The 12315-nt window shown below is 34.4% G+C and overlaps 2 protein-coding genes across 2 annotated transcripts; both read right to left on the bottom strand.

The window, feature by feature from the left end:
* Window positions 1-221: 221 nt before the first annotated feature.
* LOC136342629 (transmembrane protease serine 9-like) lies at window positions 222-6549 on the bottom strand. The gene is made up of 7 exons (XM_066288620.1): window positions 6424-6549; window positions 6139-6359; window positions 5835-6082; window positions 5476-5771; window positions 1191-1265; window positions 908-1128; window positions 222-855 (listed from the first exon to the last, which is right to left on the bottom strand). The coding sequence occupies exons 1-7, from the start codon at window positions 6487-6489 to the stop codon at window positions 306-308; spliced, it is 1677 nt and encodes a 558-aa protein (XP_066144717.1). The 5' UTR covers window positions 6490-6549; the 3' UTR covers window positions 222-305.
* Window positions 6550-8690: 2141 nt separating this feature from the next.
* LOC136342425 (prostatic acid phosphatase-like) lies at window positions 8691-12136 on the bottom strand. Its single transcript, XM_066288211.1, has 3 exons — window positions 11767-12136; window positions 10657-10755; window positions 8691-10319 (listed from the first exon to the last, which is right to left on the bottom strand). Exons 1-3 carry the CDS (start codon window positions 11860-11862, stop codon window positions 9252-9254), a joined length of 1263 nt encoding a protein of 420 aa, XP_066144308.1. The 5' UTR covers window positions 11863-12136; the 3' UTR covers window positions 8691-9251.
* Window positions 12137-12315: the final 179 nt, after the last annotated feature.

Here is a 12315-nt window from a genome sequence, read left to right as displayed (position 1 = left end):
AATATGTAAATAAAGTTGTTTTGAGTTTGAGATTTCCATCTAATCACCGAAGTCAAATGACGCCGGGAGTGGTTAGTACACCTGGATGGGTCACCGCCTGGGAACACCACGTGCAGTCGTTCTTTTTTTTTTCATGTACGTCAAGTTACTCATCATTTTTATTCACGCAGTTATTTAAAAAAACTCTTTTATTTATGAGATCTAATAAAACCATGTGAAAGTAAAATTTTCAAAATATTTATTAATGTGTCAACATAAAGAAAATTTAGAATTTATAGATTTTGACAACCTAGCTAGCAATCGCTTCATTTCGAAGTTTTCTTGGCTATCCATTCGCTGAAGGCAGAAACCCTAGCGTAGACCGTAGGATGTCCAGCTTCGCAAGAGCGAGATCCGAAAGAGACAATACCTACTTCATAACCTTCGACTACCAATGGACCACCAGAGTCTCCGTTGCAAGCACCACGATTTCCAGCTCCAGAGGTGCAGATGTGTTGGTCTTGAACGTAATTTCCAAAAGAATTCTGACAGACGGCATTGGTAATGATTGGCAATTGAATGGTATGCAATTCACTAGCGATGACGTTGCTGGAGTCACTGGTCCTTCCCCATCCAGTAAGAACGGCGGAGCTTCCAACAAAATTTCCAGAATTGGCGGGAGCAAGTTTGATGGCGGAGATTCCCTTGTTTTCAATAGGAATGTCGACTCTCGAGAGGGCGATGTCGTTGAGCAAAGCTCTGCTGTCATAATCGTCATGAATAATATTAAATTTAGCGTTGATCCTGACCTGGTTGGTCTCGTTGACAGTGGTGCTAGGGTTATGAGCACCAGCGATCACTTGCACAGAAGAGGTACTATCAAACCGAATATTTAGACAGTAGCAAAAGAATTCGTATGGACACTTACGAGGAAATGCAGTGAGCAGCAGTCAGCACCCAACTATTGCTGATGATGGATCCACCGCAAAACCCGGAGTTGTTGATGATCAAGGCAACTTGATAGGGAAAGCTATTACGTTGAGCAACTTCGCCACCTACAATCCTGAGTCCATGATCTGCAGGAGGCGAACCGATGGGTTCAACGAAAACGTTGATAGGTTTGAGGTTATTCCAATCATATTCAAACTCCTTTAGAAGTATTCATTCATCTAACTTGTCTTAAATAAATAATATGTAAAAGAAGGACTTACCTGGCTGAAATCTGCCGAAACGGAGGAGCTCAACAAGCAGACGACGACGAAAATTGCAATTTTCATTTTGGTACTCTCTTATTGAAGCTACCAATATGTTATCATTAATGAGAGCCAAACCTTTTATATAGAAACGATATCGGATAAATCCTTTATTTTCCACTACCTAGCAAATATTTTGCTGTCCATTACCAGATAATCCCCTTCATTCATCATAATAACAGTTTAAGACATCTCAAATGCTCTAATCGCTATTTCTATTAGTCGCCTAAATAAGCAAATAGCTCAGCATTGTTTTTATTTACAAGAGGTAGATCTTGTGACGATAATAGCAGTAAAAATTTGAAGCATAAGGGTCGTAAATCACTTGAATCCCAGGGAAATATTTTCAGAATATACTCAGTAGGTATGAACTTTCATCACGTTCAACATATCAGACCTCGCGCAAATATTTTGGGAAGAATGGATTTCCAATAATAATGTCTGAAAGAAAGTTTGATAATTACTGTCTCGGTAGATGCCAGATTTGATAACATATTGTTAAAAACAAATTCGAATGTCCTGACCACTGTCCAGTTACATGTATGTACGTAAGGCTAATTTCGATCATACTTTAGAGAATCATTTTCAATTCCTTTAAAGGTAGCAATAAAATATGCCCACATTTACAATTTTTCATTAATAATACACAAACAATCAAAGATTTTCACTTTATATTTGGAAAATTTCTTGTTGTAATGAAGAATTAAGCATTTGTTAAGGAACATACTCTAAAGTCAGCTTCTCAATTTTGATTTTTAAAGTAATGTTGTGATATTCGTTACCATTAAACGGGGGGGTTTATTGGGAAATAGGCATACGTTAATCATGGATAAGGGAGGGCTTATACAGCATTTTTGTGATATGCTTTGAATTTAAACCTTCTTGCTTTAAATAATGAACTACCTGAAAAAGGACCATTTAAGAAAAGGTTAGTTCGTTATGCGTTTCCCCATATATTCCATAATTCATGTTTTATTGTTCTTCATCGCCATTATTTACTCTGTCTGATTGTCCTTATTCGCTTTGCATATTTTCTCCTTTTTTCAGAATCTGCATTTAATTTAAGACTTCCTCACAAAAGTCAACCCTCTTCACTCTTCTTCGCTGACTCCATTGAATATTCTTCGATCCAAATATGTCTATCATATTTGGAATAGTTCATGCTCAACATTATTGTCCTCTTATCAAACAAAGATAGACACTTTTTTAACCTCAGTTATCAATTTTTTTATCGCGTTTTTACGACAACTTTAGGCTTGTTCGGAATCTTTTTTAGTAGCTAAGTACGTATTATGATCATATATCCAGTCGGATGAATTACACAAATAATCATTGTTCTTTCAATTATATCCAATCTTAGGTGATTAATAATATGAGGTAGTCCGTTTAATACAACATACACGCCAAAAAATTAAGTAAAATCTTTATGTAACGTTTTCTTAGAAATAATGATTAAATATTATTCGATCCGGGGCGGATTACAAAAAGTGTTCAAAATTGTGGCCATTAGTTTCATTTAGACTCATTGTTGCTCGCCTCATTAACTGTTAGAAAAGATCTTTTTCATCCAGTTATTTCTGCGGTGTTTTCTCCTCGTTCACCCAACTCTGCCAGAGCACATCAAGACTTTCACATAACCCGACAGGTAAAAGTCTCATTGATTTAGATCTCGCAATCTCGCGGGCCATTATCCATTGTGACTTACCCGCTTGTCAGAAAATTGATTATTTAAAGTCTCCCAATTTTCTTAACTTTTTTTTGTATGTGTATATTTCCGTAGTTTATAACATTTCGAAAAAATGCTACATAAAAATTATGCTTACTTTTTTGTGGTCTATGTCGTGTTAAAACGAAAACTTCCAATTGAGATTCGTCCTGTTTCTTTAATATTCATAAATTGATACATTTTTTAAAATCAATGTTTCAATATTTGCATTTGTTAACTTTCTGTGGTCTTCTTTTTACTCCAGCTGACCTACTTCGTTTCTCTTTCTTCTCCTGTCCTTCACTTTCTATGCTAGCCACCTTATTTTCATTTACCTTGAACTTCGAATTTCAATCGGTGGTGCAACTTGATTTCTTCTGTTGAGTTTTATGTCACAAAATGTTTCTTTTTTTGAAATAAAAGTGACTTGTAAACTCGACCTCCGAATTCCTATGTATTTTATGAGAAAAGTGTGAAAGTTTTTTGATAATAAACGACACTTTTTGTATCTTATTTTCCGAAAATACTTATATTTTACTTATCATTTTAGGGCGTAAAACTGAGGAAAATAGTGAATTCGAATGAAAATATAATGAAATCCGAACATACTAAAACCTCTCCAGGTTTTTGGTGAGCCCTCCGTCATCTCCAGACATGAATTATTGATCACACCTTAAACAACGCAATTTCAATTGGCATTTTCTCAGACGTTTTATTCCCAATAAGCCTCAAATTAACGCTATGTACTTTTTTAAAATTAAAGTACTTAAAAGCCGGATTTTCACTTTGACAATAAATCATTATTTTCTCATCACCCTAATTCCCTTTATCTTTTATAAAATTCTATCAGTCTCAAGTTTTATTGGTCGCTCTTCATCTAATTGGCCTTCCGATATTAAATTTTGTTATGAAAATAATACCGGTTAATTTTTTTATTAATTACGTCACGACTACTGAGTTTAATCAAACCATATGATTAGAGACGGGTCCCGTTGTTTTAAATAATTCGAGAACGTCTCCAATAATTAATGAGAATGAGGAGATAGAATTACTGAGAAAAGGTTAATAATGGAAATAACCCCAAAAATAGCACACATAAAAGCAAATTTTTAATACATAAGCTTTTTACTTCATTGATTCTTCCTGGTAATCGATGAACAACACAGACTCCATTTAGTACTCGAAGAGGCAAAGAAGTTAATTCAGTCGTCTATAAAATCCCATTCTCCTTTCATTTAACGCGTTTAGAGGAAGGCCGTTGATTCTACTGTATATAGGAAATATCGACATTTATCATTAGGAAAATTTAACCATACTACGAACTTCTTCACAGCTTTTTGGAGCCCATAAATCGTGGAATTGCCAAACATGATCGTCAGGCCGAATTGCTTCCTCATGGTTAGTTCGCTTTGGAACACGAATTTAATTAACTGGAAAGGGTATTTGCTTGATATGATCGTGGCAAAAAAGAGCTCATCGCAATGAGCAATTCGGCAAGGAATTAGAAGATTGGTGAACCAAATGTGAAATCCGCTCTGAAATGTAGATTTCCTAGAAGGATATTGCTATAGCATAATATTAAAACCGTCGTTTCAACCAAGTCGTAAACTCGTAGCAGCAGCTACTAGTGCCAGCCAGATCCCAGTAACATGTCGATGCCAGTCTTAACCTATCTGACTTGTCAGCTAAGGATAAGAGAGTCCCTTAGCAGCACCGGAGAAGTATACCGAATAAGGAGCTTATGCTTTCGAATGATCACCAGATCTCCACTTTAACAGGAACGATGCGCTTACTTCGGGTAAGCTCCCTATGCAACGATGCTTTGGCCCCCATCATGAGAACAAGAGCAGATAAGTATACAAAGCTCTTCAGTTAATGCTTTAGATAACAGCCACACAAACGAATTCTCATATATAATAATTCAAAATTTATAAAGCATATTTTGATAGAACTTAAACCACAAATGACTACTTTTACTTTGGTGCAAACTCCCCAAAAATTATCGAAAAATTTCGTTACACTTATTATGTTGCCTCGGACAATTGCACCAATGCACATTATTGCTATTGGTGCAACAGTTGGAGTGATGGTGCAGCGTAACAATGCGAAACCAGTAGTGCATTGTTACACAACCGAATAAATGAAATTCTCAAAGTTTATTCATTAAGTTTATAATTTTATTTGGTTGATTTTTTGGTTAGGAAACCAACCCTCAACCTTTACCCTGTTCAGGAGATGTTGGTACCTTACGATTTGTAACGGTTATGCAAGCTTGTTTTAACAATGGGTATTTTACCTCTGCTGTTTGCTACCAAAAAAGATTTATTATAATCACTTAAAACTTATATATGTGTTTGTCTCATTATAAATCATTATCATACTTAATCGTACAGATGATTGAGGACGAATTACCCAAAATGAGTGGTCTGAAGTGAATTATTATCCCAAATTAAACAAGTCATATTGTTTTGATCAGTGCATGTATTGTATTTGTTTACTTTTTAACTATAATTAACAACTTTCGATAACATCTTAAACTCCAGAGTTGACTTGGATCCAGTCCCTGAAGTGGGAAACCCTGGCGAAAGCACTGGGGTGTCCGGCTTGGCATTGGGAAGCTCCGAAGGAAACGATACCAATTTCTACACCGTTTACGACCAATGGTCCGCCAGAGTCTCCATTGCAAGAACCGCGACCACTACTTCCGGAAGTGCAAATGTGTTGACTCTGGATGATGGATCCATAAGATCTTTGGCAAACTGCATTGGTGATAACTGGTACCTGGACGAACCTCAATTCACTAGATATGGCGTTGCTAGAGTCACTGGTCCTTCCTAAGTATTATGTAGAAAAATTAACTGCAAGGAAATTCCTAAAAGCCGAGAATAATATTCTACCCCATCCTGATACAATAGCATTAGATCCAACAAAAGTTCCAGAAGAAGCGGATGCAAGAGTGATGGCAGAGATTGCAGTATTATTAGGGATATTATTAACTGAAAGAAGAGCAATATCGTTGGATAGAGTAGCACGGTTCCATTGTTGGTGGATTATACGAGAATCGGCAGCCAATCTCACTTGGGTGGGTTCGTTGATGGTGGTCATAGGGTTGTGGGCACCAAGAATGACACTCACAGTAGTACTACTAAATAAGGAAATATTGTTACTCTATGAAATTAGGAGAAAACTAGAGCGCATTACGTATCAACACAGTGGGCAGCAGTGAGAATCCATCTGTTGCTGATAATGGAACCTCCGCAAAAGCCAGAGTTATTGATAACCAAAGCAGCTTGGTATGGGAACTGGTTGCGGGTGGCAACGGTACCACCGACAATCTTCACAGTTCCGTCAGAAACTGGGGGCCCAATAGGCTTTACTTCGATGTTAAGAGGCTTGATATTGGACCAGTCATACTCCAATTGCTAAAGAAGTATGACAAACATAGAGTTACAAACTCCAGGGAAAAATTGAGGAATAAAAACTTACCTCTGCAATTTCAGCAGAGACGAAGGCGCTAAGAAAACATCCCAAAACGAAGACTGCTACTTTCATCTTGATGATCTGCTCCAATTGCCAGACACGACTATGTTCTAATACTGCATACTAGGTATATTTATATTCAAACCAGTCAATACTAAATACATAATCTATGTTTGGTAAACTTGCTGGATTTTCAAAGTAATCCTTAAGTTTAGAAGTTAATCCACTTCATAATCCGTATTATTTTAATTATCTGGTTCCTGTTATGAAAACTTATCTATACGTATACGTATACGCAAGTGAAAAATTTAAGCAACATTTCTGGCAAGAATAAAGATAAATTAACAATATACGTAAGAAAACATCTCATTAAAGAATTGTATAGGTAGGTAGATAGGTACGCGTCTTATAGGAGCTCTTCGCATAGAGTTTAACGTGTTCTGCAGTTCCATAAGTGATTCAGAAGTTTTTAAGGTTCCGTCAAATTGACAAATTTAATTAAAGACACTCTTCCAGTCTATGTCCATAGTAATAAAAAGCACATCTACAGAAGTAAAGCAAGTTGTTGAAGTTCGTTGATCTTTTGTATCACAACTCGCTAGCAAATTCTTATAAACTTTACAAATGAAATAAATATTTACATTTTTGCTGGAAGACAAAAGGCTATACAAAAAAATCTCTAAAGGTTCCAAATATGTGATTTATAATTTTTAATGGACTTCTCCCAATATTTTTATCTACTTGTTTCCTGTCAATGCCTATCAAGCGTCTTCTGTTATATATACGATTACGCATCTTTAAACCACCCTGTACATGAAAAAAAAAATTCCGGAACAAGACCTTCCCTATATTATAGGTTGACACCTGGACAATATCCTTAATCCTAGTAATTTTCGAGGTATCGAAAGTTAAATCGTTATGGCAGGATCTTGCACAATCCTCATCAGTGTACACATATTCTAATAAAGGATTAATTTTTATCGTAATGAAAAGGGCTGCCGTGTAGCGCATTAAATGGTTTACAAAGTAAAACTTATACGATAGTCAAAAATTAACATTGTCAATGTTTTTCGCACGAGATTATTGGATTATTGAACACAGCACATAAATGATGGCTAATTTTACAAGGTAATTCTCGATTTTCTTCGTATTTTATAAAAAATATTCCTATAAATAGACATTCTAATTTTATTTAATTTTCTAAAAGTAGAGTACCAAATAAATAGTTTTAATATAAAAATATAATACAAAATATATAAATTATAAGTTAAAAAAAATGATATAAAAAATATGCAAAAATTAGAATAGTAACGAATTTTTGTTCCACATAGGAAAATTTATGTGTGTTACCCAGCGAAAAGGCAAATTTTCTGTTCACGCAAAAATGAAAATTTTATAATGTATTTTTTTGTGCAACAGTGCATTTAACGTATGTAATCGTAAGTCTAAAGACCTTTGAAAGTGTTAATTTGGCATTATCAAATTTATGCTGAAGAAGATTAATGCGCTTTTAGGACTTGGACACCGTAATGCTAATATAGAGGGTGGACAATTTTAATGCTAAACCAGTTACTTCTATTACATATTGATTTTGTGAGCACACATTTTACTGTAGAGATAAATAAAAATAATAAAACCATTTAACACACACGAACTATTTCTTGCTTGGTGGTTAAACACGTAGAGTATATTGGCTGACGAACGCAATTATACCATTAGAGACTAAGGCCTGCGAGAAACAGAGGCAACAATTTCAACATTAATAGTGTTTCTTTAATAAAACGTCTTCCTAGGAACTCATTAATTCAGTTTAATATTGGAGACTTCGATATTTTTTTGAGGAAATTAATGTAGTCAATAGGATATTGTTGATGTTAAAGAGTCCTATTTTGTTTCCAGTTTGCCAATTTCTTTTGTAGTGTGAGAATATTGTATATCATTTCCTGATGCTTGATTACATGCATGTTAAATTTTTTAATTTTTCTCCGTAAAAGCAGAATTTCCTATAACAACACTGAAGCAATAATCCTGTTAAGAATACTTTGTGAAGCAAGTGAAATACACTCCAAAGAGGAGATTTTCGACATCATAAACTACCCGTTTAAAAAACCCAACGAAGAAAGTAGTTGAGTCATAAGGTGGATCATTAGCCAAAATACGTTTCATCCAATAAATAGCTAAGGTCTTCCTTTTGTCGATTTTTTTACAATTTACTTTAAACATTTAAATACCTTTTAAGCTCTGATACGAAAGGAGAAAATTAAACGCCTGCATTGCATCTTCATGTTGGTTTTATTTTATTTCAAATATACCTTAACAATCTTTTTATCAATAGCGTTTCGTAAGTGTACAATTCATTTAAGATGTATAATAAAATATCGATATAATACACTTTTCATCGTCACGTTAATATTTGCCATCATTGATAAAATGCACAGTGAATCCTAAGTAGAAGTTTCTCTTTTAACACAACATATACCTCAAAAAACTAAACTCTTTTCTTTTGACATTTTTAAAAAATGCCCCATAAATATTTTGCTTAGTTTTTTTAAGATCTATATCGCGCTAAAGGGGAAATCCTTACTAAAGTTCATGCTGTATAGAGCTCAAAAACCAAAAATCTGAGCTATGAAACCAATAAGTTAAGAACAACATAGTGAATAAGTTACTTAGATATACAATGTCATAATATATAAATAAAAAGTACTTATCCTCAACAGTCTTATAAACTAAATTAAATATAGATTCAGAACAGCCATCAGATAATCAAGCCATATTAACGTGAAACAATACCTACAGGTACGTGTTTACTTAGGTAACTATGCAGCAATACTTCAAGCATTCTCTTCATCGGGCAACTGCGAGTACAAATTCCTATTTGCAATCTGTACCCGCTTCATCGCAAATAAAAATAAACATCCAATGCAACACACCGAGAAAAACAGTATTCCGGCCAAAGCAAAGAAATCTAAGGAATTATCGAATAAAGACCCAGTGTTACACTCCGTTTCCCATTGGTCCAAGCTAAGCGCAATAGGGCTTAAAATATGTTGAAATGATTTAAAATCGCAATCTGTCTCACAATTGCCTATTTTAATAGATCTAGCCTCCGTTGTGTTTTTATAAAACACATTTACATACGAAGAGTTCTCGGTACGCTTATGGAGCTCAAAGATTATAGTAGAGGTGTATGGAGGGCAGTGATAATCAAATGCACCCATCGAATTAAGCAAATTGGCGATTGTGTTATCGTGGGCTGAAAACATTATGAATTTAGGAGCATAATACTGAGCCCCTTTAGGGGTTTCTGTACGATTCTTGAAGTGCTGAATAAGATTATGGAAAAAAGGACCAGTTTTTAAACGAGCTAATTCTGGGGTAAAAGTCGAAGTGGCAAAACTCAAGGCAGCCCACTTTCTCAGTTTATCGGGAAACACCTTTTGCGCCCAATCGGGCAAAGTATAATTATTCCAAACCTCAATTTGCATGTCATTATACAAATAATCTAACCGCCTCAAGTCATTAATAGTCATCCCTGAATACCTGGTTAAATATGCATACAAATCATGATTTATATGGGATATATTCACAAAATATTCACTTTGAAAAAGCTTTTTATAAAGTAAGTCATATTTTTTGCAAGGCTTTTTCGCGGCTAACAAAGCGTCTAGTTTCTCTGGAATAGTATGAATCGGAATTGGTTGCCACGCTAAATCTTGTTTCCAAACATCCGATCCCATGGGAGGGTAGAGACCCGCCAGGTTGGAAGCAGCAGACATAAGGGTGCGGTCTACGTCTGTAGAGCGGACGTAGATGTCTTTTTCTGAATAGACTTCGGGGAGGAAGTCCTGGTATCTCTTGCGGAAGTATTGGCCCAAAGCGTAATGGCGCTGTTTACCTACCTAGAGGTTCATATTCATGTTCAACTATTGAATGTGCTGATTGAATTGTCTTAATTAAGAGTTTCAAGTAATGAGAGTATTTCCCAGTTTCAATGAGTCTTAAAATTGGTTATTGTAAGTTTTTTTTTTGTGAAAAGATTAAATTGGAGATTTACTTCACAGTTAATACTTATCTTACATTGATAATGGCTGTAAATATGTGACCGTAATTAAATTTGAATTTGTTGAGTAGAGTCATTAGAGTGCAAAATGAACAACTAGGACAATAAATAATCTTAAATATCATTAACACATTAAACAAATGCTAAAAATAGATGCTAAGGAAATAGACACTTACATTAGTCAACATTCCCCAATCAACTGGCCAATATGATCTATTTCTATAGGGATCATTGGGGTATGGATTGATAGGTGTTCTATCACCGTGTCGAAAAACCTAGAAGGACATGAAATCTTTAGAGTATGATAATTAAAGATTGACATTCCACAGTTATCAAGAAGAGAAATTTTCTAAGTGAATCACATATTTTACATACCCTCAATCTTAACACTTAAGTTCTGTTAATTTTCCTATTCTGATAATTTTATAATAATTTTTTTCTAGTTTCTGAAGATAGTCACAGGCTCGTTACCAAAACAGTGATAAACAATTTTCAGCTAAGCATTTAATAAAGGGAAATCCTATTCTTAGTTACGTACAATTGAGTATAACATGCAATTCCACTGCTCCAATAACTTTTACTTAATTATGAGGCAACATTACCAAATATAATGAAAGAAAAAAGAAGAATCAACTTCAAATCTATAAAACACATTAAAAGAACCAGTTACAACTGCTAAAAAAAATAAAGGAAAAGTTATGGTTTTGTTGTGAAAATACTGCTTTAAGGTCACAGGGACTTATTACTATGCATATATTACATTTGGATGTTTCTTATTGGGTAACTTTTTGTACTATTTTGCACTTGCTATCCAAAAGTATGCTGTGATACAAAATTGATAAACCTTTTTTTGTTCTCCATTGTATAGTGTTGTAATATGTTTTGAGATAGGGGAGTTAGATAGAACTTTTCACTATTGTCAAGAATTTGCACAAAGCTGTCTTTATTATCTGTTTTGCTCTATCAGATTTTGTTCTTACTTAATCTTTAAATGGAAAACTTAGGACTTTAAAACTAATAAAATTAATATCTGACAATGATAAGGAAAGATAGAGACTAGAGTCCATGATTTGTCTTGTTAATTGTCTACTCTTTAAAGATGTGATGTAGTTTGACCCAACAGTGTATATACTGTTACAAGAGGAAAACACTCCTACTTTACAAAGTTACCTCCATATTGATCGGTGAGGTATTTTAGAAAATATTTCATTTTCAAAGTAGTGATCCACTACCCGCAATAACCTCACTAAACTTGATAGAACTTTACTAGTTTAACAAATATTTACCACTACAACTGCATCCAAGTCACTTGAGGCACCATAGGACCTATTCAAACCCATGAGGGTAAGAAGGGTGGTCAATGATAAAGGAAAATTTAACATTTCTATTGTTTAAAATTAGGAAATATTGTTACGCAGCTAATAGAACGAAGTTGTGCGGCAAGTAATGAAGAAATCACAGCCATTAACTAAGAAAATAATACTACACTAGAACATCTCGAAGGGGTGGATTCTAATGACCATATGGGAGCTAAACGCCTTTAAACTACCCCCTTGCAATACTTCAAATACGAAAGTAAGAACAGGAAATATATATAAATATTAAATGAAACAAATAAAACAAAGCAAAAATGTAAACTTATAATGACATTAGACGACTTTATTGACAGTGACAGTAATATAAAATTATTTAGTTCACCTGTCCCGAAATCTAACTTTTAAACTAGGGATGTGTCGTGGATTAATATAATAATTAATTTAATTTATTGGACGTTTTTGATTAAAAATTTTATGATTAACATTCCATAATTAAGTATTCGAAACTCATTTGGAACT

The sequence above is a fragment of the Euwallacea fornicatus genome, chromosome 12 (genome assembly GCF_040115645.1).
Source record: "Euwallacea fornicatus isolate EFF26 chromosome 12, ASM4011564v1, whole genome shotgun sequence".
Lineage (NCBI taxonomy): Eukaryota > Metazoa > Arthropoda > Insecta > Coleoptera > Curculionidae > Euwallacea > Euwallacea fornicatus.
This window is presented reverse-complemented; position numbering and strand designations above follow the sequence as displayed.

Excerpts from the sequence above, each read along its gene's own strand:
- LOC136342629 (XM_066288620.1), bottom strand. The coding sequence starts at position 6,489 with ATGAAAGTAGCAGTCTTCGTTTTGGGATGTTTTCTTAGCGCCTTCGTC. Across the intron at positions 6,083-6,138 it reads GCTGCCCACTGTGTTGATAC|TAGTACTACTGTGAGTGTCA; the intron begins GTAATGCGCTCT and ends TTCCTTATTTAG. Across the intron at positions 856-907 it reads GCTGCTCACTGCATTTCCTC|TACCTCTTCTGTGCAAGTGA; the intron begins GTAAGTGTCCAT and ends TCGGTTTGATAG.
- LOC136342425 (XM_066288211.1), bottom strand. The coding sequence starts at position 11,862 with ATGTTAAATTTTCCTTTATCATTGACCACCCTTCTTACCCTCATGGGT. Across the intron at positions 10,756-11,766 it reads ACTTGGATGCAGTTGTAGTG|GTTTTTCGACACGGTGATAG; the intron begins GTAAATATTTGT and ends ATGTCCTTCTAG. Across the intron at positions 10,320-10,656 it reads ATTGGGGAATGTTGACTAAT|GTAGGTAAACAGCGCCATTA; the intron begins GTAAGTGTCTAT and ends ATGAACCTCTAG.